General features: G+C 40.8%; 5 protein-coding genes across 5 annotated transcripts; 3 read left to right on the forward strand and 2 right to left on the reverse strand.

The window, feature by feature from the left end:
• Positions 1 to 430: 430 nt before the first annotated feature.
• On the forward strand, positions 431 to 8,390 carry LOC109482069 (leucine-rich repeat protein SHOC-2-like). The gene is made up of 11 exons (XM_019784730.1): positions 431 to 1,958; positions 2,506 to 2,624; positions 3,127 to 3,282; positions 4,120 to 4,196; positions 4,424 to 4,597; positions 4,865 to 5,162; positions 5,623 to 5,771; positions 5,966 to 6,015; positions 6,301 to 6,456; positions 7,186 to 7,274; positions 7,523 to 8,390. The coding sequence occupies exons 1-11, from the start codon at positions 431 to 433 to the stop codon at positions 7,541 to 7,543; spliced, it is 2,817 nt and encodes a 938-aa protein (XP_019640289.1). The 3' UTR covers positions 7,544 to 8,390.
• Positions 8,391 to 8,706: 316 nt separating this feature from the next.
• On the forward strand, positions 8,707 to 10,115 carry LOC109482022 (FIT family protein CG10671-like). Its single transcript, XM_019784660.1, has one exon. It carries the CDS (start codon positions 8,916 to 8,918, stop codon positions 9,906 to 9,908), a length of 993 nt encoding a protein of 330 aa, XP_019640219.1. The 5' UTR covers positions 8,707 to 8,915; the 3' UTR covers positions 9,909 to 10,115.
• A 1,002-nt stretch (positions 10,116 to 11,117) lies between these two features.
• LOC109482033 (fat storage-inducing transmembrane protein 2-like) lies at positions 11,118 to 12,196 on the reverse strand. Its single transcript, XM_019784685.1, has one exon. The coding sequence runs from the start codon at positions 12,162 to 12,164 to the stop codon at positions 11,265 to 11,267; it is 900 nt and encodes a 299-aa protein (XP_019640244.1). The 5' UTR covers positions 12,165 to 12,196; the 3' UTR covers positions 11,118 to 11,264.
• Positions 12,197 to 13,458: 1,262 nt separating this feature from the next.
• On the reverse strand, positions 13,459 to 22,166 carry LOC109482076 (ganglioside-induced differentiation-associated protein 1-like). The gene is made up of 6 exons (XM_019784738.1): positions 22,059 to 22,166; positions 20,488 to 20,680; positions 19,360 to 19,533; positions 18,738 to 18,947; positions 15,423 to 15,601; positions 13,459 to 15,188 (listed from the first exon to the last, which is right to left on the reverse strand). Exons 1-6 carry the CDS (start codon positions 22,146 to 22,148, stop codon positions 14,970 to 14,972), a joined length of 1,065 nt encoding a protein of 354 aa, XP_019640297.1. The 5' UTR covers positions 22,149 to 22,166; the 3' UTR covers positions 13,459 to 14,969.
• Positions 22,167 to 22,609: 443 nt separating this feature from the next.
• Positions 22,610 to 24,658, forward strand: LOC109482037 (TP53-regulating kinase-like). The gene is made up of 2 exons (XM_019784689.1): positions 22,610 to 23,152; positions 23,859 to 24,658. Exons 1-2 carry the CDS (start codon positions 22,786 to 22,788, stop codon positions 24,347 to 24,349), a joined length of 858 nt encoding a protein of 285 aa, XP_019640248.1. The 5' UTR covers positions 22,610 to 22,785; the 3' UTR covers positions 24,350 to 24,658.
• The last annotated feature ends 495 nt before the right edge of the window (positions 24,659 to 25,153 follow it).

Genomic DNA, 25,153 nt, shown 5'->3' on the forward strand with positions numbered 1-25,153 from the left:
TAGAGGGTGGCGTATCGTAAACAGTAGCGTGTTCGGTTTAGTACCGAAAGGTCCCGGGTTCAAATCCTACCATGTCACTGATCTTGTGCCCTTGGAAAGGCACTTTACACGGCTTTCCTCACTCCACTCAGGTGGAAATGAGCACCTAACTTCGGTTAGGGACGTCCCTCGGATAGGACGTTAAATGGAGGTCCTGTGTTTGGGGAGAGTCACACCCCACGCACGTTAAAGAACCCACCGCACTTATATCGAAAAGAGTAGGGGTCCTTCCCGGTGTGAGTGGTTCAAACCTTAAAGTCTGGTCTTACGCAGATTGTACTTACATGTAGAAAACTGGTGTGTTACGCCTTAAAGGCGGTTTACCGGTTACGCGAAACAGACAAACAAACAAACAACTGTTATATATACTACAGGAAACGGAAGGTCAAACATGGCGGCAGGTCAGACCCTCCAGCCTCAGACCGTCGACGGTCGCCTCCAACTTGACCTGAGTAACCAGGGTCTGACGTCCATCCCGGAGGAGGTGTTCGATATCGCTGACTTGGAGTTTCTAGATGTGTCCAACAACAAACTAACCAGCATCCCGGAAGCCATCGGTCGTCTGCGGAAACTTTACCGTTTGGACGCTAACGGAAACATGCTTACAAGGTTGCCACAGGCGATCGGCACCTTGCAGAAAATGACATCCATGCGCATTTATTCTAATCACCTGATAGAGCTTCCGTCAGAGATTTGTTCTCTTTCCAACATTGAGCTGTTACATGCTGGTTATAACAAGCTTTCCACCTTACCCCCTGGTGTCGAAAAGTTGCAGAAATTGACAGACCTTCGCATTAATGATAATCAGTTAACAGAGGTTCCACCAGGGGTGTGTTCTCTGTACAACCTTGAGGTGTTTCATGTTGGTAACAACAAACTTTCCACCTTTCCTTCTGTTGAAAGGTTGCAGAAATTGACAGACCTGCGATTTTATGATAATCAGCTGACAGAGTTTCCAGCAGGGGTTTGTTCTCTGTACAACCTCGAGGTGTTGCATGTTGGTAACAACCCATTTTCCACCTTTCCTCCTGGTGTAGAAAAGTTGCAGAAATTGAAAGACCTGCGTATCTTTGCTGCTAGGCTGGCAGAGCTTCCGCCTGGAGTTTGTTCTCTGTACAACCTTGAGGTGTTGCATGTTGGTAGCAATCGATTTTCCACCTTTCCTCCTGGTGTCGAAAAGTTGCAGAATATGACAGATCTGCGCTTTGATAACAATCAGCTGACAGAGGTTCCACCAGGGGTTTGTTCTCTTTACAAGCTTCAAGTGTTGCATGTTGGTAGCAACCGATTTTCCTCCTTTCCTCCTGGTGTCGAAAAGTTGCAGAACATGACAGACCTGCGCGTTAATGATAACCAGCTGACAGAGGTTCCAAAAGGGGCTTGTTCTCTACCCAACCTTGAGGTTTTAGTTGTTGCCCGAAATCCCATCAGATGTTTCCCCAGTGACGTCACACGGCTCTCCAGGCTGAAGACTCTTGATGTGGAAGGTTGTGAATTTGACGAGTTTCCAAAACAGGTGCTGCAGCTGAAGACACTGGAGGAACTGTATGCTGGACACTGCAAGTTGGGCATTGTCTCAGATGAGATGGGGAACCTACAACACATGTGGTGCTTGTCACTGCATGATAACCTCCTCAGAGATCTCCCTAGCTCCATGCGCAACCTGCACAACCTACGGGAGGTCCAACTCTGGAACAACAAGTTCGACACTTTTCCAGAAGTCCTGTGTGAGCTACCTGCACTGGAGAAACTGCACATGAGGTGGAACAACATCGCCAGGCTCCCAACCGCCCTTCACCGAGCCGAGAAGCTGAAGGGTTTGGATGTTTCTGACAACCCCTTGGCATACCCTCCACATGATGTGTGTAGACAAGGGACCGGTGCTATCATGGCCTTCCTGAAAATGGAAGCTGAGAAAGGTAAGTCGTGTTTGCAAGTTTCAACTTTAAGCCATTGAAAGAATACCAGTAGTAACATTAAAAAGCTACATTATGTAGGACACAAAAAGTAATTTTTTGTCATTTCTTTACAAAGTAAGTTGAATCAACCTTACTCCATTGCAAATAAGTGCAATTGTAGAAAGTGGGGGTGACAAAATATGACGCCTCACAGCACGCAAGTCAAAAGTGTGTTCAAAGCTGGAAACACAGCTGTCAGCCATGTTTGTTTACATTCTGGTAGTTTGTGTTGGCACCACAAACTGAGTGCACCTGGTGCGGGCTGTTTTTGTGCCAATTATAAATGTCAGAAATGTGAAGTAACTGCACAAATGTGTTGAGAAGTGGAAGTGGATTATAATCACACTAAGGTTTTTTTCAACATTTCAACTTTTGGTGCAAAAATGTTACATAATGCCTTTAAAGCTACCGCGGAATGAAAAAGTAAACAATTCAACCTGCCTACCAATGATAGATGACTTATCTCTAACTCTACGCATTCAATATCTATACTGTTTCTGTTTCCAAGGTATTGATGAAAAGGTCCGTCAGGCCTTCAACCGTCTGTCCGTGAAGGTGAAACAAGCCCAGTGGAGACCTCTCGCCAGGAGCTTAGGGTTCAACAACACGCAAATAAACGCCATCAAGGTGAGATGATCATCATTTTCGCCACTTTGTGCATTTGTAGGGAAACCAATACCTCTATGATAAGCTCCCATGTCTCTGAATCCGAATTCTTTATCCGCGTAAACATACCGCTGATACATTTTTGTCTTCGGTGCTATTATATTGTGGAGAGAATTCATTTCTCAAGCTAACCGACATCTCTCACACCACAGTCGTCCCACAGTAAGACATATGGAGCCGGATATATAGTTCCCATTTAGAATTTTTTATTCTTCCATTTCCAAACATAACCACTACACAGAGACACTAAAATGCCATCTAAAGAAAACATCTGATATTTTCCCTGACATCTAAATTTTAAAGTACCTCTGATCGCTATACTACATTTTCATTATCTTGTTATCATATTTGTATGTATTTGTAGTTATTGAGTATGTAATTTTATGATTTAAAGGACGACTAATAGACGCATGTTGTTTTACTAACAGAGCAGCCTAGTAAACAAAACTAACGTATCTTTCAGACGAGCACCCCAGACGACGTTTCTGATCAGGTGTACCAGACCCTGGTACAGTGGAGGGTGAGGGAGGGTGAAGCGGCCACACTGCCCGCCCTGGAGCAGCACCTGAGAGATCTGGACTTTCAGCAGCTAGCGGAGCAGCTTACGCCGGCACCCGGGGTAGGATACTGTTTATTTGTCAGTTTCATGCGGACTTTTAGGTGGCCTGGATGCCAGACTCATAGCACACTGTACCGAACGTATCTCAGTGTGCACTGAGATACTTTGGGTTCAGTGTGCTATGGTCAGCTGGCATCCAGGCTAATATTTAGCCTAGCCTCCTTTGCAGACTTGTAGGGCGCTGCGTTATTATTTTTTTCGGTGAGCCCCGCGAGTTTATATAATACGCCGCGGAGGGACGATTTTGCCGCCGAGGGAGTTTTGCCGGGGAGGGACGTTTTCGCTACATAACTTTTGTCTTTCCCCGGCAAAACTCGGTAAAATCGTCCCTCCGCGACATAACTCGCGCCACTCACCGAAAAAAAATAACGCCGCGTCCTACAAGTCTGCGAAAGAGGCTAATAGGCCGTCTTAACGCATTCAAGCCAGAATTCAGGATTAATGTGGCTCCGTCTAAACGCTCCCAGCCACATTGAAACCGGCTCGATCCCAAACCACCTCCGGGAGGTAATTTCGAACTGGCTTCAGGGCATGGCGACTTGCAATTGAGTCTGAACACCTGAACGCAACGTATTTGACCTTAGCTTCGACGAAAATAGCTTAACTAACATTTGCAGCGTTTCCAGTTAACTGTCTTCAAATCTGTTAATAGTTCTCGGTACGGGTAACCCATGCATAGCTGTAATAAGCAGAGTTCAGGCGTTGTATGTTTAGGGAGAATGTCGAACTAATGCACTGTGACTGCTACCATATCATTTCAAAAGGCTTCATGCTACGGTAAATATCCAAATCCGCTAACTAAGTAAAACGACAAATAAAAACGTCTTTGATTATCAGACCCCAGATCGCAGAGAGCACGAACTGGGAGAAATCGGTGCTGTTGGTGGCCAAGAGGAAGATGAGCCGCAGAACAGGTATACAAGCATGCTTCTTCTAATTCTAACTGAACGGCCTTCAACCGTATGATATCTAAGGTAATTTGACCTGCACCAATCAGTTTCATGCCAAAACATCTCTCCTTAAAACTAATTCAGTGCAAGATTAAATCTCTGAATTTACTTCCAAGATTATTTTTGTCTGATTGCTGACGCGTTGTAACTTAGCCTTTATTGTTATTTTTTATTATTTTTTTTTCGAGCAGATATCCCAGCGTGACGGTTGACCGCAGGTTCCCTATCATCAGTTATGAACGACTGGAGAAACAGTCCATTCTTGGCCGCGGGGGGTTCGCCGACGTGATGAAAGCCCGACATCCCGACTGGAGACAGGAGGTGGCCGTCAAATGTCTGCAGGCAGGCAAAATAGAAGATGGAAGGTCAGAGCTCAATTACATTCCGCGAGAACGACAGCTTTCCATACAACTTATCATCAATGTCATATTTTCACGTTGGTCTTGGCGCGCTTTTCATAGATGCTTGTAGTATTTCACAGGTAAACATGTCGCTGAATAATTCTACAAACAAACTAGGTGCATTGCTGTCCAATGGTATTGCATTGAATATAAATTCAACTACAAAACTAAAGATTTATGACCTGTACTTGCATAATACTCCCAAAAATTACTATTCTTTTATACCCAAAGAGAGCAGGAAGTGCTGTATTCTGAAGCAAGAAAACTGAAGCTGGCTAGCAAGTCAGACCACGTCATCACTCTGCTGGGGGTCTGTCTGGAGCCGCTCTTCGCCATCGTGATGCCCTACATGGAGAACGGCTCTCTGGCCCGGCTGCTGCGGGATGTGGACGTGCCCTGGGCACTGAGGTGGAGAATGGCGCACGAGATCTCCCTGGGGATGACTTTCCTGCACTGCCAGGACCCGCAGATTCTCCACTGTGATCTGAAGGCAGAGAACGTGCTACTCGATGGGGACTTCCACGTAAAGGTACTACTTTATTTTATTGCTCTTGCTGAAGGAGTCACCGCTAAAGGTCCCCGTTCCACTCTATTGCAGAACATGGGGGTGATGACCGTATCCATTTCTGTAGCCCTTGGGCGACACACAGTTGTGCAATATGCACTGGTCCGCAGGTAGTGCTGTGTGTTTGACCTTCCCACACTCTTTCTCATATGTACTGAGTGCTAAGCAGAGAAAGAAGTCTTTGGTATGACCCGGCCGGGGTTTGAACTCACGATTACAAAGCGAGCACTCTACCAATTGAGCTATTGCACTTGTATAGTCACCGCTAAAATGCTAGCCAATTATGGCCTACCCCAGATAACATAATTGTATCATGTCGTCATTATTTATAGTAAAAACACGAGACAGTGCTTCAGCATGAAGTGTTACCTGCAAACTGAATTACTTTTTCTATTGGAATCACTTGATAACGTTTATTTATCAGATTTCAGACTTCGGCTTATCCAAGTGGAAGGCGGGATCCCGTGTTCTCACGAAGACCAGTCCAGAGGGTTGTACAGTCACGCATGTGCCACCGGAGTACTTCGACATCGACCTCGAGCTCGTCCCAAATGAGAAGTTTGATGTCTACAGGTACTTCTAACTTCTGTCGTTTTGTTGTACTGATCCAATAACAATATAAGAGAAACGGAAAACTTCAATTTTGTGTAAACATTGTATTTGTCTCTTGGTTTTCGATTGGAAACAGTTTCTTCTCCTTCACCAATCTAATGCATGGGCGCTTTTTGGTGCCTCTATGTTCTAAGAAGAATCTGTCTTGATTTCAGTTTTGGAGTGCTGTTGTGGGAGATAGCAACAAGAACAGAGCCGTATAAGAGTGAGTACACATGATATCGGTCTTTTTTCACGACATCTTGGTCTTCTCAGACTGTTAAAACTCAATATATACAATGTACTGAAGAAATGATTAGTCCCCTACCTGCATCATGAAAGGAACTGGTTTTATTCGATGAAATGTGGAAAATTGGCACTTTTTTTAGCAATAAATGAGACAAACCTCGAAAGAAATGCTCATCAAAATCTAGTTAGGATGAGTGCTTTGACATAGCCAGAATGGTCTGAATGTATTCATTAAACTTTCTTTTTCTTTGTTTCTTTGCAGATGTCGTGAATACGGCGCTCATCAGGCTTGCCGTGACGACAGGACAGCGACCTAACATGGCCTTGGTCCCTACAGACTTGCCTGAAGTAGACACAGTCAGTCAGTTAATGCAGAGGTGCTGGAGTCAGGACCCGGAGGACAGGCCTTCATTCCAAGGTAACAACGCTGTACATGTATTTGTACAAAATACAATCTCCTGTACTCACGTTCACGTTCACAATCACGTTTCATTGCAGAGAATTTAAGAAAGGAGAAGCCGAATCTGAGAGAAATATCACATTTGATGTCAATGTTAGTAATAAATCTGTAGTTTTTTTATGTACAATATTGACTCCATTTCCACTGGATGGATAGCTTTGAGCGACTTAAGTTGGATTTGTATATGACCAAATTCATAAATGTAATGATGATGAATGATGTAATAATACAATCTAATAGATCTAATAAAACACACAAAAACTACAAAATGCACTTTTTATCAGTGAAATTTATTTGAACAGTTAATGGCGCAATGAATATTTTCATCAGGTTGGTGAATGATAGTAGCCTGGGTTCCGATTGTGCGACTGTGGGAGCGGACGTAAACTAACCAGGATGGAACCCAGGCTAGAATGATAGAATTATGGATAGCAAATTTCATTCACAACCTCTTGTTTGTAACAAGAGCCGACGTTTCAATGACGGTCTGCCCTTTTCATCAAGGCAATTATGACTGGTACAATTATAACTGGTTCATATTGTCATGATAAAGACGACGGATGGCCATCGAAATGACGTCGGTTCTTGTTTAATTAAAGAAGTGGTTTAACAATGAATAGATAACTTCGCTATTCACTCTGTACTGATGAAAGATACACTCCATCATTTTATGTTGTTGACTTTCAGAGTGTGAAGACGATCTGCGTGCCGTGAACAACAAAACCAGCAAGCAGGCAATTCTACATGCTATCATCGACGTGCAGGAGAAGATGAAGGTAATAACAAGAAAGTTTCAGTTGTTGCCCATTTGGCAGCAAAGATAACGTCCTTTATGCCTGTAACATCGTAAAACAAAATTGTGTTTTTTCTTACTTATAACTACAGTATGAATTGTGATTGTACTCTTTGCCAGATGATGAGTAGGCTAAAATATTCATTCAAACTATATATCCTAATATCACGGTATGTTGAATTTTGGTTTATGTGATACAATCCTAACAAGACCTTTTTCTCTTGTTTGCAGGCTCACGAAAAGTTGAGTTGACTCATTATCAGCTTCGATACAAGGTTATTATCAGCATCAGTTTTGTCTTCATATCTTGTGCGTAATGTGTTTTAAAAAGGATATTATGTGGACATCTTCCGTTTCACTTCAACACCTTTGGCTTTTTATTTGACTGTTCATATTTTTTAAAATCATCCAGCTTTATTCAGTGTGCAGAAATCATACAACACAAAATAGATACATAATAAACAAAATAACAAAAGTAAGGAATGTAAAGTTATCATTTGTCTTTCGTTTAAACAGTTGTTGATGTAATCATTTATATAACAAGAAAGAAGGTTTCATATTTCACAAAAATACACATAATAGACAAAATAAACAAAAGTAAGGGAATGTAAAGTAACATTATTTGTATGTCGTTTAAACAGTAAGGCAATCATTTTTATAACCAAGAAGAAGGTATGTATATGTATAACAAATCATATCATAATTGTGTAATTTAACAGATTACTGGGGGAATATTCGTCATTGTCAGGTGTCGTCGTTTTAGTTTGCATTGGGAATATTATATATCTGGCTTCATATTTTGTATGAAGCAAGTGTATGTAACATATTTGGCGACGAGGATACGTTCTAGCAGGTTGTGTGGTGTTTCTGGTTTCTGTATGGTGTTTCTGGTATGCCATATATTATCAGTTTTTCACTTAGGGTCAGTTCATGTTGTGTTTTGCTTCTCCACCATATGGTGAATTGTTTCCAGAACTATGTAAAATAATGACAGTGTATCAATTGGTGTTAGATTGTGTGCTTTTCATTACAATTATTATGCTTTTCATTACTATTCGACTGTTCATATGGGGCAAGGGACTGTCAGAGAAGTCCGGTCGTCTCGACTCACAAAACATCAACGATCTTCCAACACTAACATCTGCTTGGAGAATTAAGCTGATTTTCTGTGACAACATTGACCTGTTACTTGACTATTTATCCTCTTCTATAAGTAATAAACATCATTGTGACCCAACAAATATCTGGATTTTTAAACTTCCTTCCATAATGCTAGACAATATCTAGTACTACAACAGACAACAATCTACTAGTATTTCATCGCCACGCCCCCAATGATTTCCTTAAGAGAACGGCAGGGAATTGACGAACCCTATTATTTGGACAGCAAAACCGGTTTATCATGATGATTGGGCTGATCTCATTTAAATTCAAGGGGTTTGAACGGATGGTCAGAATTTTCGTACCCTCCCGTCAACTTTATCTTGAAGTTTCTAGCGCCTTTGTAATTTTCATAAACATTTACTTTTGAGAACTTGAAGCTTCGAAGGAGACCGATCTTCTGTTACAGTGTTAAGTGTACCAAAGGCCTTGACTATAAAACGTCCTTGAAACAAGCCAAGATATGTGCGGAATGACAACAAAACCAAGAGGCCTAGGTGAAAGGTCATTACTAAGTATGGCGCCGCCGGAGAGAGGGCGGAAGTGTTCTTCTCTACTTTCTTTCGCCGCTAAAATCGCCTGTGTGGACTTCCCATGGATCCGACTTGTGCTACTCTGGGTCCTGGTCATTATCTGTTCCCTTGTGCACCAGTTCGCGCCCCTGAAAGACTCGTACCTGAACAACACAGACAACGTTTTGAACGCGTACTTCGCGGAGTGGAGCTGGGCTTGGACTGTCATCCCTACCGCCATCTTCGTCCTGTTGAGCAGCTATGTTTACACCGTGGGTAGCGTCAGGGCTGTTCTCAAACACCAAGTCCGCATGGTTGTGGGTACCGTGGTGTGGAGAGTGTGGGTGGGCTTGTTTCTCGGCGTGCGACAGTGGACGGTAAGCTGCTCGGACCGCAGCTTTGGCGCCAACTCGACGGCGTGCGAGGAGGCAGGACACCGCTGGGAGGGGTACGACATCTCCGGTCACACCTTCCTCCTCAGTTTCTGCATCTTCTTCATCACCTCTGAACTGTCGGTGCTCCTACGATGGGACAGTATCCCTGAACGGTTAGAAAAGCTGGGAACCGTTCGTTTACGTGACGAGCAGCCGTCGGATCGGAGTGATGAAGGAGCCGAAGATGAAACCCACACCGTAGAAGAATCAGACTCGTCCCTTGAGTGGTTTTACCGACTCACTCCGTTCCTCTGGCCCCTGTTTTGTCTACTGGTCCTCCTGAGGTTGTTGTGGGGATTCCTGCTGACTGTCACCGCCCTGTACTTCCACACGGTAGGAGAGAAGCTGATCGGTCTGTTCTGCGGGACGTTCTCGTGGTGGATGACGTACGAGGTTTGGTACAAACGCGCGTTCCCAGGCAGACCAGGGGGAGGGCCACTCGGGCTTGACGGAACACACACGCACGGCACGCCGCAGCCTGGACAGATAGAGCTACCGGCTACCAACTAGTTCGCTACAGTGAGAGTTACCGAGGATGTGAAGTTTTTGTTGTATGTTTATGTCATACTTGAATGGGATGAAGCGTGTCTGGGATGGAATTTCAGGTCAGGAAAACTAAATTTTCATAAGTCAATTCTATATAGATGTAAAGTTTAATCAATGCTATCCCATAGCATACGGTGTGAGGCAAAATTTCGATATCGCTGACGCAAAACGGGTACTAGTACTTGTTTTGTATCGTAGGCTGGTTCTAGCTATTTATGGGCGGTACCCGAAAAATAAATAGACGCCTCACGTACGTATAGCTTGTTTGGCGGCTACATTTGTATTTCAAACGCTTCAAGTATGAAATGATGACGAAAATGTGATTAATTAGAAATGGCAATAGATGTCAATATTAGGCAGATTTCCTCATCTAAAATATTTTTTAGATGAGGACTTAATTGTAAAAACGTTGACCTTTGTAGCATTAGACATGGTGTTGGCACAGTAGCTCTGGTGACTTGAATTCAGTTGCATTTAATTTACTCTAAGTAATTTTGTCTGTATATGTACAGCACTAGTATTGCAATATGTTCTTTGAATGAATGTTATGAATGCTGTTAACATGAGTAATGGAGCAGTGCACTCGAGATTGCAGGAAATAAAAATTAATTTTTATTAATTGATTAATACAGGCGAAACTCTTGATTACATCTAAGGCACAAATATACACATGTACTGGTATTCTGCATGCAGCATCAAACAATCCTTTTACATTATTAACTATCTTTGGAAATAGCTCCAACAACAGGATATTAAAAACCTAGGTCAACAGTTCCAAACTAACAAAAAGCACTAAAACTTCAATCAACAAACCAAACCTGATAACCACTACCGATCAATTAACTTACACAGGTAGAATGAAATGTCAAATACAGATTGTGACAAAAATTATTCTTTAATTTAAACAGCTGGGCATGGACTACATATTTTATACAACTGGCTTTAGTTGTTAGTTCTTACACAAATCAACTTCCTATAGCATACTGATATCTGTCAGGCAAAAATGCGATGTCACTGACGAAAAACTGATACCTGAACTGAACTGAGGCTGGTTTTAGCTATTCAAGTGTGGTACCCAAAATAGGTGTTTAACGTAGCATGTTTTCAGGCTATTCTAAATGCCCCAAGATTTCCTAATCCAGAATGTTTGTTTGTTTTGCCCCCCCCCCCCCCGCAATTGCAATGGATGCCTTTAAATCAAAGAGGTAGCTGTACTAAAATCAAGCTACAACAAAAATGAACACATTTCATGCGTACCAATAACACATTTTGTAACATCAAAAATAACCTCTTTTCTTCTTTACATCACAACATGATGCATTACAAGATATGCCTGTCGCGTTGTAAGCCCTTGAGTAGCGGGCCGTCCCCAGGCAGACCGGGGAAGGCGTTCTTGTACCACCGCCCGTAGGTGAGGTACCAGGAGACCGTCCCGCAGGCCAGGCCAACCAACTTGTGACTGATGGTGTGGAAGTAGATCGCCGTGGTCAGCAACATGAACTCCCACAGAAAGGTCAACGCGCTGAGGACACCAAACAACACCGAGACGATGGGAGTAAGCCTGTAGTACAACTCCAGACTAGTCTCGCGATCGTCCTGAGGTTGAGTCAAAATTTCGTTTCTGCTTTTAGTACCTCTCTTCTTTTTCGAGCCGCCGCGCTCTTTGTTTTTCTCCTCGAGAGCTTCTTGGAGCCTGTCCCACGTCTTTAAGACGGAGAGTTCCGAGGTGATGAGCAAGGCACAGAAGCTAAGAAGGAAGGCGTGGCCCGAGATGTCAAAACCGTTCCACGTAAAACCAGCTTTCACACATGTCCGCTTGTCCGTGTAGTCTGGATCAGTACAACTGCCGGTGTAGTGTAGTACGGCGTCAAAAATAGACGTAAAGACGAACCAGATGCCCGTTCCCACCAGAAGCCGCGACAGGTGTTTGAAGACCGCTGACGTGTTGGTTAGCGTGTACACGTAGCTCGTCAGCGCTATGAAAACAGTAGTCACGAGCAAAGTCCAAGCCCACGAGAGTTTCACGAAGTGTTGGTTCAAAACGTTGCCCTTGTTGGAGAAGTAGGACTCCGGTAGGGGGATGAGGTCGTGTACGATGGACAGGGGGATGAGCACGAACCAGTAGACTACGATTCTCTTGTGGGGATCGACGAGAACGACGTTGGCAAGAGAGGAAAGCATGGAACTGAACAGTCGGTCGTTTTTCCTGGTGGCCGCCATTTTGGTTTGACCTTGCTGACCTTGATGGGTGAGGCCATTGCACAAACGGGGGTGGCCATCATGTCTGAGGCAGTAATGGTAATTTATGAGCGCATGAATTTGGTCAGTTTCTAATGAAAACAAACAAACAAACAAACAAACAAAAACATGCTGTAAATCATACAAAGCAGCTACAGAATGAGCAAATGTTGGCTGTAAATTGCAAAAAAACAAACTTTTTGCCAAACTTTTTATTTGCATGCTCGAAAAGGACTGGCTGGCTAATAAAGCTGACTTATAATGACAATTTGTTGAGCAACAACCTTTATTAATGCTTTTAATACCATTTTTTTTCTTCTCTAAAATGTTTAAAAAAGTAACGTTATCAGGTTAAAATATTTTCCACAATAATGACAACACTATTCCGACTAATTTAATTCAAATGATCTAGATTTCCAACACAGCATAAAACAAAGCACCTATGACCAAGCAATTCTAAATTATTCATGTTTAACTTTTCCAATCACGAAAGCGTCTGTAATACATGTAATATCTAACGTTACAGTATAACTCAGTGTTCATATTTTTTATCTAGATGCAATTAACATTACAGTTGTTGTGTGAAATAACATTAATTACTTGACTATAAAGAGCATGCAATGCACCAAAACATTAATCTTTTAATGACTTATCAATTCAAATAAATATAAAACATATAAAATTGCAAGAAGCAGTAAAATCAGTTTCATCACCCCAGATAACTAAGTTTGTTAAAATGTCATACATGTAGTATTTTTATTCAATGATGATTACAATGAGAAAGTTAGATGATGAATAATTGTATGATCATGAAAGGAAAAAAAAATGAATAAACATTATACTACTTTAACATCATCGTTTGCTCTGTCTTTCAGTACCTACTGCTATTCCTGCATTGGTACTTTTGTCAAATTGTTTTTGCTTCCATTTTTCTCAAAATGGTCATATACTAGCTTCTATTGCTGTACAAAATTTCTTGTGTATTTGCTAGCAAGAGGGTAAGCGATTCTAATTAACTTATTCATTGAATGAAGTTAACCCATCTTGACATTTTCTGTGAAGTCATAAAATATTGACAAACTTGCATACTAATGAAATAATTAAATTTCAGTTTAAACATTTTCCTGCGTTATTGTTATAGTGTAAATCAGCAGAAAAATATGCCAACTCTTTAATTCCTTATAACTATTGATGTAATCAAAGCACAAAACTATCAAATAAACAAGAACATGATACACCTTTCTTTTTTTACATTTTTTTTCGCTCAAGACTTACAATTAATTTCTTTCTGTTTCCATTCTACAGTGTAGTTTTGCTTGAAAATGACCTGGTCTGGATGCCATCACTGTTAAGAGGGATCAACTAAACAACAAAGTCGACATAACTAGAATGGCATCCAGTCTTAAAACTTTCAAGTTGTTCATGGCTCAAGAAAACTTGCCGTCATCATGAACATAGCCTTTATGATTGCACTGGGAGTAAATTGGGTTCTTAAGCATCTTCTTTTGTACAATCAAACTCCGAACATTAGGAGATGTAGATCCTTGCTCATTTACTAAAAGTTCTGTTACCACATTTACACATCTGCTTTGAAGTAGAAGCTTTAAATTTTGTGAAGTATTGCGGGTGGGTTGGGGGAGATTTAAGCTCAGCAAGGGAGAAGAGCAATATGCACCATCTACTTTTTAGAACATTTGCCGAGATATCCAATTGAAAAGCAGGCTCTACTACGAGTGACAAGTCTTACAAGAATTATGAGGTATGTATGGTACGTAGCAGATGTAGTGATCGATGAAATAGTTTGCACAATTTTTGCTGATGCACGAAAATGCCTTAGAGGGGAAGAAATACCCACACACACCCACACGCACACACACTGGAATGATGGTTTTGCAGGGTACAATACAAATGGTCTTTGCTGAAGAGAAGGTGTAGAAATGATTTACCCTGCTCTAAGTCCAAGCATACTTCATTCACGGCCATACAAACAGGAGATGTATGGATGTTCTTGACATATGGAACTCACATTGTGCGAGTTCTCAAAGCTGAGCTTTAAATATGGTGGACTGACGATCACTCTTCTTCTTAAAACCATTGCAGGTACGTACAAATTATCAGATGAGTGTTGTCATAAAAGTTCATCTGTGTTGGAAGTTACATGTTTGATCGTTCACCAGATACCTTTGAGTCAGTGTTGATGTCACACTTCAGAGGATCCACCTGACAAGTTTCACTGGGTCAGTCTACTGAGGAAGACCAGAGTGACTGGTCAAAAGGTCTAGTCTACGTGAGAACAATTCTTTGTACTGGAACAAAAGTTTTAACTTGAAACACCAGATGAGTTTACAGTGACATGTTTCTGTCTTCGACAAGGCCGTCCAATACCACCATATTTCAATCCCTGCTTTAAAATAAGAACAGTTGGAGAACATTCTTGGAATTTCCACTTGCAACTTCTGATCTTGTGTTAAGTATTAGTCAAATAATGTTGATGTGGCCTACATGTCCATACCACCTCCGTAATGCTAATTGTACCTATAATATATGTCGTAAAAAGCACTTCCTCAGAGATGCCTGCTTGTCTGTCATGGCTTCAGTCTGTTCTGACTGAGATTTGGCAGTTTTCTGCTTCGAGCAACTGTGGACATGTCGTAACAAGATTGTCTAATAGTACCATTGCTAGGGCTATGAACATCATGGTAAGAGATTAGCTAAAAATGACACACTGTAGTGTGAGGTAAATAGATGCGCAGGCATGTCTGGAGAAGTGCTACACACGACGTTGCCTCAAACATTCGAAGATGACCAAATATTCATAACCAGTCTCTGTCCTAGCCACGAACCCCGCGCAAAAACCCACTTCCTCTTGAAATACATGTACATGAGTGAGGCTGAGAGAGCGAGAACGGACGCCCCTGTCATTATGTGTGGACTCCTCCGCTTGACCATGCGGAATATCGTGGGCATGACGGCCGACCAGAGGATGTTGTTCACGTTCCCCAGCACCTGTCAATCAATCAATATCAACCAATCAATCAAATGCAATATTCAAAACAGAATGAGCAATCCAACGAGATGTCATAGAGGCAGTGGATTGCTCTGGTGAGTCCTTGACAAAGACTTAGATTATACAGGTGAAAATTTAGCTAAGTCCAATTCCTTGTGTTGGAAATTACAGCTTAAACTTCCTCCATAACATGCCCTATCGTTAAATGAAGCCTTTTTGACATTGAACTTCACCTGTTTGAATGACGGGTGTTCCTGTACCCTGGTGTAGTAGTTCTGGATGTGCGGGCGGATCCCGTTGCCCCAGTAACGGCGGGACAGCCCCAGGAATGTCAGCCGGTGTAGGAGGGTGGACAGCGCAATGTCAGCCGCTGTGAAGGTTTCGCAGCACAGCCACATCTGCTGTCCTGACTCTGTGGGAGGAACAGCGGGTCAGAAGACTTAACAAATTTGGAAAGGAAAGGTTATCTATTCAGTCTTGTAAGACATCAAGAGGTAAGACCAGCTAGTGGTTAGCCACCCTGCCACTGAACCAATTTTAAGAGGTTGTGGGAGTTTGAATCCCGGATGTCACTCACGCAACATGCACGCTTACTTTTTAACGATAACAGCCTAAAAGTATTATTATGGAGATGTACTCATTTGTAGCCTCTATTTTCATGACTTATCTTTCAGAGCCCCCTACACACCTATCTTTATCTAACACTGTTATATCCTAAGAGATTTAAGTGGAGAGTATATGTATATATGAGTGTATTCTATTAATCTCCAAGCAGAGGTTGTAGGGGATAATTGTGACCTTAACATGCCCTGTTGTTTTTCTGTCGCTACCCCCACCAATACAGGAAAAAACCTGGGCATATTATAATTCTTGGTCACAATCTTCCCCACCAACCTCTGCTTCGAGAGTAATATTGTACATGTATGTGAGCTTCATTCATATTAGATCATTGATAGCAACTCCTGATCATGAAAATTTAATGAAGCTTCGCCACCCTAGTAAAAACATATCTCATGCAAGTCATCATTTGATATGCATCAGCAATGACAGTTTCCCTCAGAGGTCGTTAGGCTAAAAACTACATTGTGTGTATGAAAGAGACGGAGGCCTTGACACAGTCATAGTCCATAGAGAATCCATCGGTGACTACACTATATAGCCTTATCAATAATTCATGGTATGATTGGAATGTGATTAAGGCTTACAGAAGACATTGTTACTCATCACAACAAGCATTTGAAATACAAAAACATATAATACCGGTAATCAAATTTGACTTCTCATGTTGAAAAGGCACCAGTAAACTGACTTTGCAAGAGAAAATGCATAAATGAAAAAATGACCATGAATCCAAAATATTTAAAAAAAACAGACATACATGTATACACAGAACTACGTCAATGAAGGTTAGAATCCAGGTAATGAGATAGACATGAAAACTCAAGCAACTGGATAGATTTTAAAAACTTATTTCAAAATCTACCCAGATGCTTGAATAACAGTTTTTTTTATGTACAATACACAGAGCTGTCATACTGTTGTGCCTATGGGCTGTTTTCTGATTCTCACTCACTCACACTCACACACTATCCAATTTATTCTGAATGTACCAAACGGTACAAGGTTGTCAGGAAGTGATAGATGGGTAGGTGTGGTGCACAGAGGACATTAAGGACCTTTCCCTGTCATTATGTCAGTAACAGGGGTGAAAATACATGGTTTTCTCTTACAGTTTGACACATCTGGCACACACGATATGTTGTTAGATTACAGAATTGGTGCTTACACTAAGAGCATACCGATAAACTCTGTTCTTTTTTTTTACTAGTGTATTTCTGTTAATGGAGCAATAGAGTAATGGAGTATTCATTCACAGACCTATTCAGGCAGTCAACCTATTTTCAAAGTATTCACAAACCTATTAGTGATAGCATATGAGCAGGAAGAAAGCCAAAGAATTTTGTCATTTTACTTACATTTGGCCAATACATACTAATCTAATTTCTTGGTTCACACAATCAGATTTTTATCTGAAGAAAACATAATATCACATGCACCATTTAGGACATGAATCAAACATAAAATGCTCCTATTTTGATACCTGAATTGTTAGAGAAAGTCCTTGACCTCCAAGTCACATTCTACAGACTGAGAATAAGTCTTATTCTATTAGCCTAATTGTTTCTGGTGACCCATGATGTAATTTAAGTTTGAATGATGACAGCAGTTGTGAATGCTACGCTATAAGGTCCTGTACCCCAAATTGAATTGTCTGTAGCAAGTTCTAGTCATGTGGAATTTCACCTGACTCCAATGTGATTACGCCTGGCTGATCTAGTTTTCTTTGACTTTTTGCTCATTTCAACTACTAGTATCCAAATGATTTATGAAATTTTGTTTTTCGACATGCTAAGCTGTGATAACTGTAGGAAACATTGTCAGAGCACTGTCTGACTAATGTAGAAAAATGGTTTCATCCAATCGACTCAAAACATCTTATTTATTTAAAACATCTTGTTAGCTAGAAGAATTAATAAATTTTCAGAAGATTTATCTATTTTAACTCTCCAAGCAGAAGTTTAGCTTGCGAATTCAGCTAATTTTTGGCATGTTTTTAGCCATTTTTATTGAGCTGTCTTTTCTTAAATCTATTTTTTTAAGGCAAATGGTAACTGTCTGGCAAATAGATAACTGCCTGACCAATTTAATACTGTCTTGCAAGTACTGAAAGAGTTCCTTGGATATTAGAAAACTTACCTAATTTGAGCAGGCATAAACAAGAAAGCAAACAAACCAAACCTCTGAATTATTCCTCATTGTACATTAAGATATCGTTAGGATACAACATATGCCTTTTGACAGTGATCTATGTGAACGCACAACCCAAAGCTCATTCCCAATAATCTTGCTAAGACTGATTTGCCAGGATAAGGCCTGGCGACAAATTGTTGATAGCAGTGCGTTTGGCTGATGTCTCCTGTAGGACTTAGGCTTAGCCTGAGGTCTGTTTGAAGTACTGACATGGTTTATGGCTTGTCTTACATTCCCATACAGTGTCTGTCTCCGTGGAACAATGAGGGAAATGGGGTTCATATTTTATCTCTAGAAATGAGGCTATGGTTTTAGTTTGGAGTGTACATGTGTGTTTGACCATGTGTACTTGTGTATGGGTATATATATACATTATGTAATTTGATATTCAATCCGATGGAGTATTAATAGAAGTACAGTCAAACTTCCAAGTGACCACTTCATTTTCAAGTGTATGGCGGAAAACGTTTTTTGATGATAACTAGCAAGAAATCCTGATGGAATCGGCCACTTTTCCATTGATTCGACAGCATGACAGTCTTTGTGCTGTGTAAGCTGGTACCATGCAGGTGGGTCACTTTGGATCAATGGAGCAATCTCTGGTAAGGTGGGTTGCTTTTGCTGCATTTTTGTCACCCTCACTTTTTGTATAAGAAGACCACTTTTCCTTGGTCCCCTGGGTGGTCGTCTTAGACAAGTTTGAATGTATATCAATATGTGTCTTGTTAATAGCCTACCTTGCGTCTCCTTGAACCTGAGGACGAGTTCCTTCTCCACGAAGTCGAGAGTCTCCTCCAGGTCCTGCAGCAGCCTCTTCATGTAGTTGATGTCGTCATGCTGCTGCAGCTGCTGTTGAAGCTGCTTCTGTTTCTTCATGTACGCCTCGCTCAGGTCGGGGTGTTCGCTCGCGCGCTTGGTCAGCGTCTGTTCTGTCTGAGCTATCATGCCTGGATGGACACAGGTCTGGTTTTAATGTTTGTTTGTTTTATAGTACGATGCTAAAGTTTACTGCAACACAAACCTGGTAATACACCAGAATTGTATTCAGTAACGTTGAGGAAAGTACTTCAAGTGGTACTGTATACTAACATTATACAGCAACAAGGAACTGTTGTATGGCTGATGAAAGCACTTCAGCACTGGGACAGAAACTTATTTATAATATCATGATACATGGTTGTGACAAGAATGTCTTTCAGCACCAAGGACAGAAACACTGGTGGTGGGATACTTAAAGATATGGCAAAGAACACTTTTCAGACTTGCTTGACATGATGTTACATCAAACAAAACTGAGATGATGGGCAAAAATAACTCAGGCTGGCTGAAACACTGCTTTGTGCTGTTCACTTTTATTACCTTTTAGTTTAGCGGTAGCGTAGCTGGGAATCATGCTGTCTGCTGTCAGCTGCGGGTGGAGGATACAGCCGTGGGTATACGCCGCCACGGGCAGGTTGTCCAGGATCTCACGGAAATATCGGACGCGCCTTCCCGCCCTGGTGTCCTCGGGAGGCACAAGCCTCGGTACGGAGTCTACACGGAACAACGGAGAAATGTATGCACAACAGTTACTTAAAATGGGAAAGTACTGTAAAAGTGCTATATTTCAGATTGACGCCTTATCAATTTACTAGAGTTATTCATCATAATTATCAAGATAAGAAAATCTAAGTTATCATGGGAAGCAGTCAGATCTTTTTCTTTTCAAAGCAATAATAATATATGGTTGAACCCTTGATTGTTACTTAGATGGTTATTGCAAAAATTTAAGTATGCTTTAAGGAAGGGTATCAATTGGCTTATATTGACTTTTTTACTTCACAATTTATTGTGCTCTCATGGAAAAGCAACAAACCTTTGAACAAACAACATTCACAAAAACAACGCAGGAATTTCGAAGAGGAAGTTCTGGAAGATACAGATAATGCTACAACAGAAAATAAAAGGAAAGCGGGACCAACTTACTTCAATGGAAATCTCTCATTCTGGGGCACAAAATTGTACAAAGATGAAATTTGCTGGAATAGTGAAATAAACATCAAAGCTGCTCAGAGCCATGCAAACATAATGATAAAATGAAACTACAGTAAACATATATATTACATATATATCTATAGACAACAAGAACAGCAAAATAAAATACATCATAGAAAATGAAAGAGACAAACAAAAATGCAAGAGATAAGTTTTAAATTTTCGTTTGCAACTGTGACAAGTGCAATGTACATGTATAAAAGACCTCTCTAGTCATATGCATTATGTAACATTAGGATGATACAAAGAGTAAATTTTCCAGTCATTTTTTTTTACAAATTAACTTGAATCAACCCTACTGGATTGTAAGTAGGGCAGTGAATGTCAATTTCAGACAGATTTCTTAATTTAGAAAATTTGTTTATTAAGCCGCCCTGAAATTGCTTTTGATACCTTTAAAATATGTCACTTTTGGCGAAAAATGCTACATAATGCCCCTTAAACAGGATTTACCATCAGTGAAGGTTTCCTCTATGTAGTCGATGATACTGTTGGCGTCTGCCAGGATCTGTTCCCCGTGTACCAGGACAGGAACCTCGCCCGACGGGTTGATACGCATGAACCACGGCTCCGTGTTCTCGTTAAGAGGCAGGCTGACATCATGTTCCTCGTACTTTAGACACTTCTCTATAAGGGCCAGTCGTGCCTGGGGAGTGAAGGGTACAATGTAAGGTTAGGCCTGGGGAAAAATGTTGTGTTTCCTGTTTAGAGTCCTGAAAAAATTTGTGGTCAATCAGTTGGAAAAATTTATGTAACGAAACCATTCAATTTACTGTATACTTACAATATTAATACACTGTTCAAATTTCAAATTGTTGAGAAGCATTATATTTTGTACTGCTACAATATTTCCATCTTGTTTCCATCAATGACCACCACTTCATCTGATATATCTAAAATATCATATCTCAGTCAAATGCAACAAAATGACCATTTAATACGATAACTAAATGAATTGATGCATTAAAAACATCCTAAAACCATACTTTGTAGATGAGACTGCTATCAAATCCCCAATAAATTTTGCTGTTCTTTATCCCCCACCAACCTACCATCTTGTTTCCATTGTTGCAATGAGTATAAGCTATTGTTTTTCAGTGGAAGCGTATATCTATAAGCTTCTAGTTTTAAGGCACATGGTTTTGTTCTAATTCTGTAAGTCTTGATGCATATCAATTGATTTGCCATTGGTAATGATAGTTTCATTGCAATCGTGCCACCAAAGGTGTACATTTCTATATTGTCTATAACTCACTATTGGGAGACCGAATCAATGAAACAAGCAGAAAATTACATATTCATTACTTTTCATGCCAAGTTAATGACCCATATATCCTAGTGGCAAATTGAAAAAAATGCCACACTGTCTACTGAATTCACCCTTTTCTGATCTAAAGCAATAAACAGTTCAAGAAAAAGAACACACTGCTAAACATTAACAGGGTACGTAGCATTCATGGTCAAGTCAATGGTACAGAAAGTATATTGTATGTGCTTAATTGTAAAGAGTTCTCCAATATCATTAATAGTATCTTATCAATGGTCCCAACATAGCACTGTACTGAGTATGTACAATCATTACATTGGTGTTATTCAAGAATAGGAAACATCACATGAGAGCTGCTATGGTACAAACACAGTGGCGTGAGATTCACCAAGCAAACATAATGCTCTAAAAATACCACTGGGGTATATTATTACACTTCCTGTCCTTCTACTTCCATTCACCGTTGTATATAATATAACAATTTCATACTTAATTTCTATAGGGAAATTAAAATTTAACAATTCAAGGAAAATTCAAGGAATCATACGTTGTGATGATCAGAAAATTTTGGGGTAAGTTTTTTCTTCATGAATTATATTCTAGCAAAGGTGTTATGCTAATAATACCGAACGGTGTCACTTTCACTAGTCGCCCCGCCCACCACTGCTTCAATATTGAATTGCAACGTGATTTCTGCACAAATCTTGGAATTTGCAGAAAGGTAGGGTGCATATAAGTGTACGCTGTGTCTACACACCTTCTGGGAGTAAAATGATGTAACAAAATGGTACAAAACCAGCTTGGTTTCCCGCGGCCCGTCGTCACTTTCACCTTCTGCGGTCGCCATTGTTATCTTCCTATTGCCTGGAACGCATCAAAATGTGCAAGTCGGTAAAGGTACATAACAGACTAATAGAAAATAACTAAAGGACTAAAAGCTATTTAATTCTGAATACAAGGCAATATATCATGTAGAAGGAAAACATGGGTTATTGGTTTTGTTAGCACTTTTGTCGCGTTACTAGCAATTTAATTGAAAATGCCGGTTTTGGTTTGTTTGCGGTGTCTTATTCACCCTGACCCAGGAGCCTTTGCGCGAAAAGTGGACTGTACTATTTCAAAATCAGGGTCCTTGACTATATTTTGTATTTGATCGAAACATTTGTCTTATGATTCAAACCTCCATTAACATGGACTATTAACATGGACTAAATTTAATTTAATTTTATTTTCCACTGCATTTTTACTTTATTTATTGTATTGTTAATTGACTACGACTATATTGCAATATTTTGTCTTTTGTTGTGGATCAATCCGGTCAAGGGTCACCATTTACCTGCAAAGGGAGGGTGAAATTTTACCACGTTTTGTCTCTTTCTTGTCGTCAAAACACTTCTAGCTAGCTACCCCTGGAGAGTGACAGTCGACTCCTAAGCTTCTTCCTGTATAGAAGGGTCCTTTGTAATCGTTTGGAAGGCAGACAAATGGAGAAGAGCGTGCAGCCAAGCGAAAGAGGCGCGGGCGATTCTTCTTCAGCCTCTGCGAGTGCAAGTTCCAGTAAAGCGGTTGAAATCCCGACCGTGGCACAGGTTATCGAAACGCAGGCCAAGTCCGCTTCTGCTTCGGGCGGGTCGTCTGTCTCTGGACCCCCGGGCTCGCTTCCACACCCGGGGTTCACCCTCTTCAAGCAGGGCGCCGAGGCCAGGCTGTACCGGGGCACGTTTCTAGGCAAACCCACGGTACTGAAGGAACGGTTCAGTAAGAAGTACAGGCACCCCAGACTGGACGAAAAGCTGACAACCAAGAGGACACAGGGAGAAGCCAGGACAGTGGCTCGGGCAAGGAAAGCAGGTACACTGATGAGTGATAAGTTATTATTATATATGAAATATTTGGTAATTTCACAAACTAGTCGAAAAATTTGCACACTTAATCTAAATCAAACTTTGAAAGTTGCACTATTTGTACTGTACACTGGAACATGTAGTAGTATTTTGATATGTTAGGAGAGTACTGGAGAGATGATTGTCAATAATAGCAACACCCTAAGCCTTTTCAAACTCAAAGAGAAGATTTTAGTATACTGTACAGGGTAGTAAGATTTCAAATTAATGTGACTTTCCAAATTTATGCAGCACTTATCTACCATTGTAATCCAAATCAAATCAAATACATGTATCTGTTGGAGACTTGGAGTATGTCAACTTTGAAAAAGTCCCACTTTGTAAAGAATTGCTATAGTGTATGAAGCTCTAAAATTAGAGACCAGAGTGAGACACATTGTACTTAAATCAGGATGAGCTTTGTAACAATGATTTTGAAATGAACAATAATAATGGCTGATAATGATTTAAATTGTTCTATCATGAAATTTCATCTGTGTTGGTAGTTACATGTTTAAAGTTAAAACTTTTGGTCCAGCACAAAAAAAAATTCTCTCACCTAGAGCTTTCGACCAGTTGCTCTGGTCTTCCTCAGTAGACTGACCCAGTGCAGCTTGTCACGTGGCTTCTTTGAAGTGTGACGTCATCACTTTGTCTTTCTCCCACTCCTACAGGTATCCCCACCCCCTGTATCTACTTTGTCAACTACCAGTCCAACTGTATCTACATGGAAGACATGCAGTCTGCGACCACCTCGCGTGACTACATCGTGGCTGTGCAGTCCATCCACGCAGGCGACAGCTTCGGCGCCCTGCAACCAATCATGGACAAGATCGGAAAAACCCTCGCGACCATGCACGACGGAGACATCATCCACGGAGACCTGACCACGTCTAACATAATGCTGAAACAGGACGCAACGATGCCTGAGCCGCAGGTCATTCTGATCGACTTCGGTCTTAGCTCGGTGTCTCAGCTCCCTGAAGATAAGGGGGTGGATCTGTACGTCTTGGAGAAAGCGTTTCTCAGCACACATCCAAACACTGAGACACTGTTCCGTGTCATTCTTAAAAGTTACACTAAACACTCAAGAAAGGCAAAGGATGTTATTAAGAAGTTAGATGAAGTAAGGCTGAGAGGTAGGAAGCGTACAATGGTTGGATGATACTGTACATGTGTAACAGTGTAATTTACGGAGCTTTTTTACATTTTGTTAAGAGTAACTCTTGGCATGTTCCTCTTTCTTTGAAAAGTAAGTAATTTTTGTACCAAACAAATGCTTCACAAGACAGGTACCGGTGATATGACCTTGAAATAATTACGTACACGTGGGAGTATCACTAATAACTTCATGTAAGTTATACCATTTAGAGTACACACCAATGTGCCCTGAAAACAGTTCCTTGCAGAGGTTTAAGTTGTTCAGTATATATAGATTTTGCAGATATGGCTAGTCTTACAATAAAGATTTCCTAATAAGTGACCTAACTAGAGTTAACTCGTGTTGCCTTTTCTTGTTCAGAACTGGACTTTCTAAATCTGGTCTGTCCTTTGGTCTTTAGACCTGCTACCTGTTTACATTGATGTCCAAGGTTGTTATGCTATCTCGAACCGTTTTTGCCTAGAATGCAACAGGGAGAAACACTTAGAGACTTTATTTGCTATATAATGGTGTGAACAAACGTGTCAACCAAAACTAAAAATGAACATGAACTTTAAAATCAAACTCGAAACATTAGAGTGTATGGTGGTTCTACCATTACTACCATGTGGCATACTCTAAAATTCTACAAATCTGTGCGTGATAATAATATTAATAACAGTACCGCAGTCCTGTCTTTTAAACAGCATTTCCTACAGTCTCTACCACTACATAGTACTGTACTTCTAGACGAAACTAAATGTTGATAACAGGTTATGATAATATAAATGTACAAAATTAACATGCTACAGATTAGTATCAGATAGT

The sequence above is a fragment of the Branchiostoma belcheri genome, unplaced genomic scaffold (assembly GCF_001625305.1).
Source record: "Branchiostoma belcheri isolate BF01 breed outbred unplaced genomic scaffold, Haploidv18h27 scaffold59, whole genome shotgun sequence".
In the NCBI taxonomy this organism is placed as follows: Eukaryota; Metazoa; Chordata; class Leptocardii; order Amphioxiformes; family Branchiostomatidae; genus Branchiostoma; species Branchiostoma belcheri.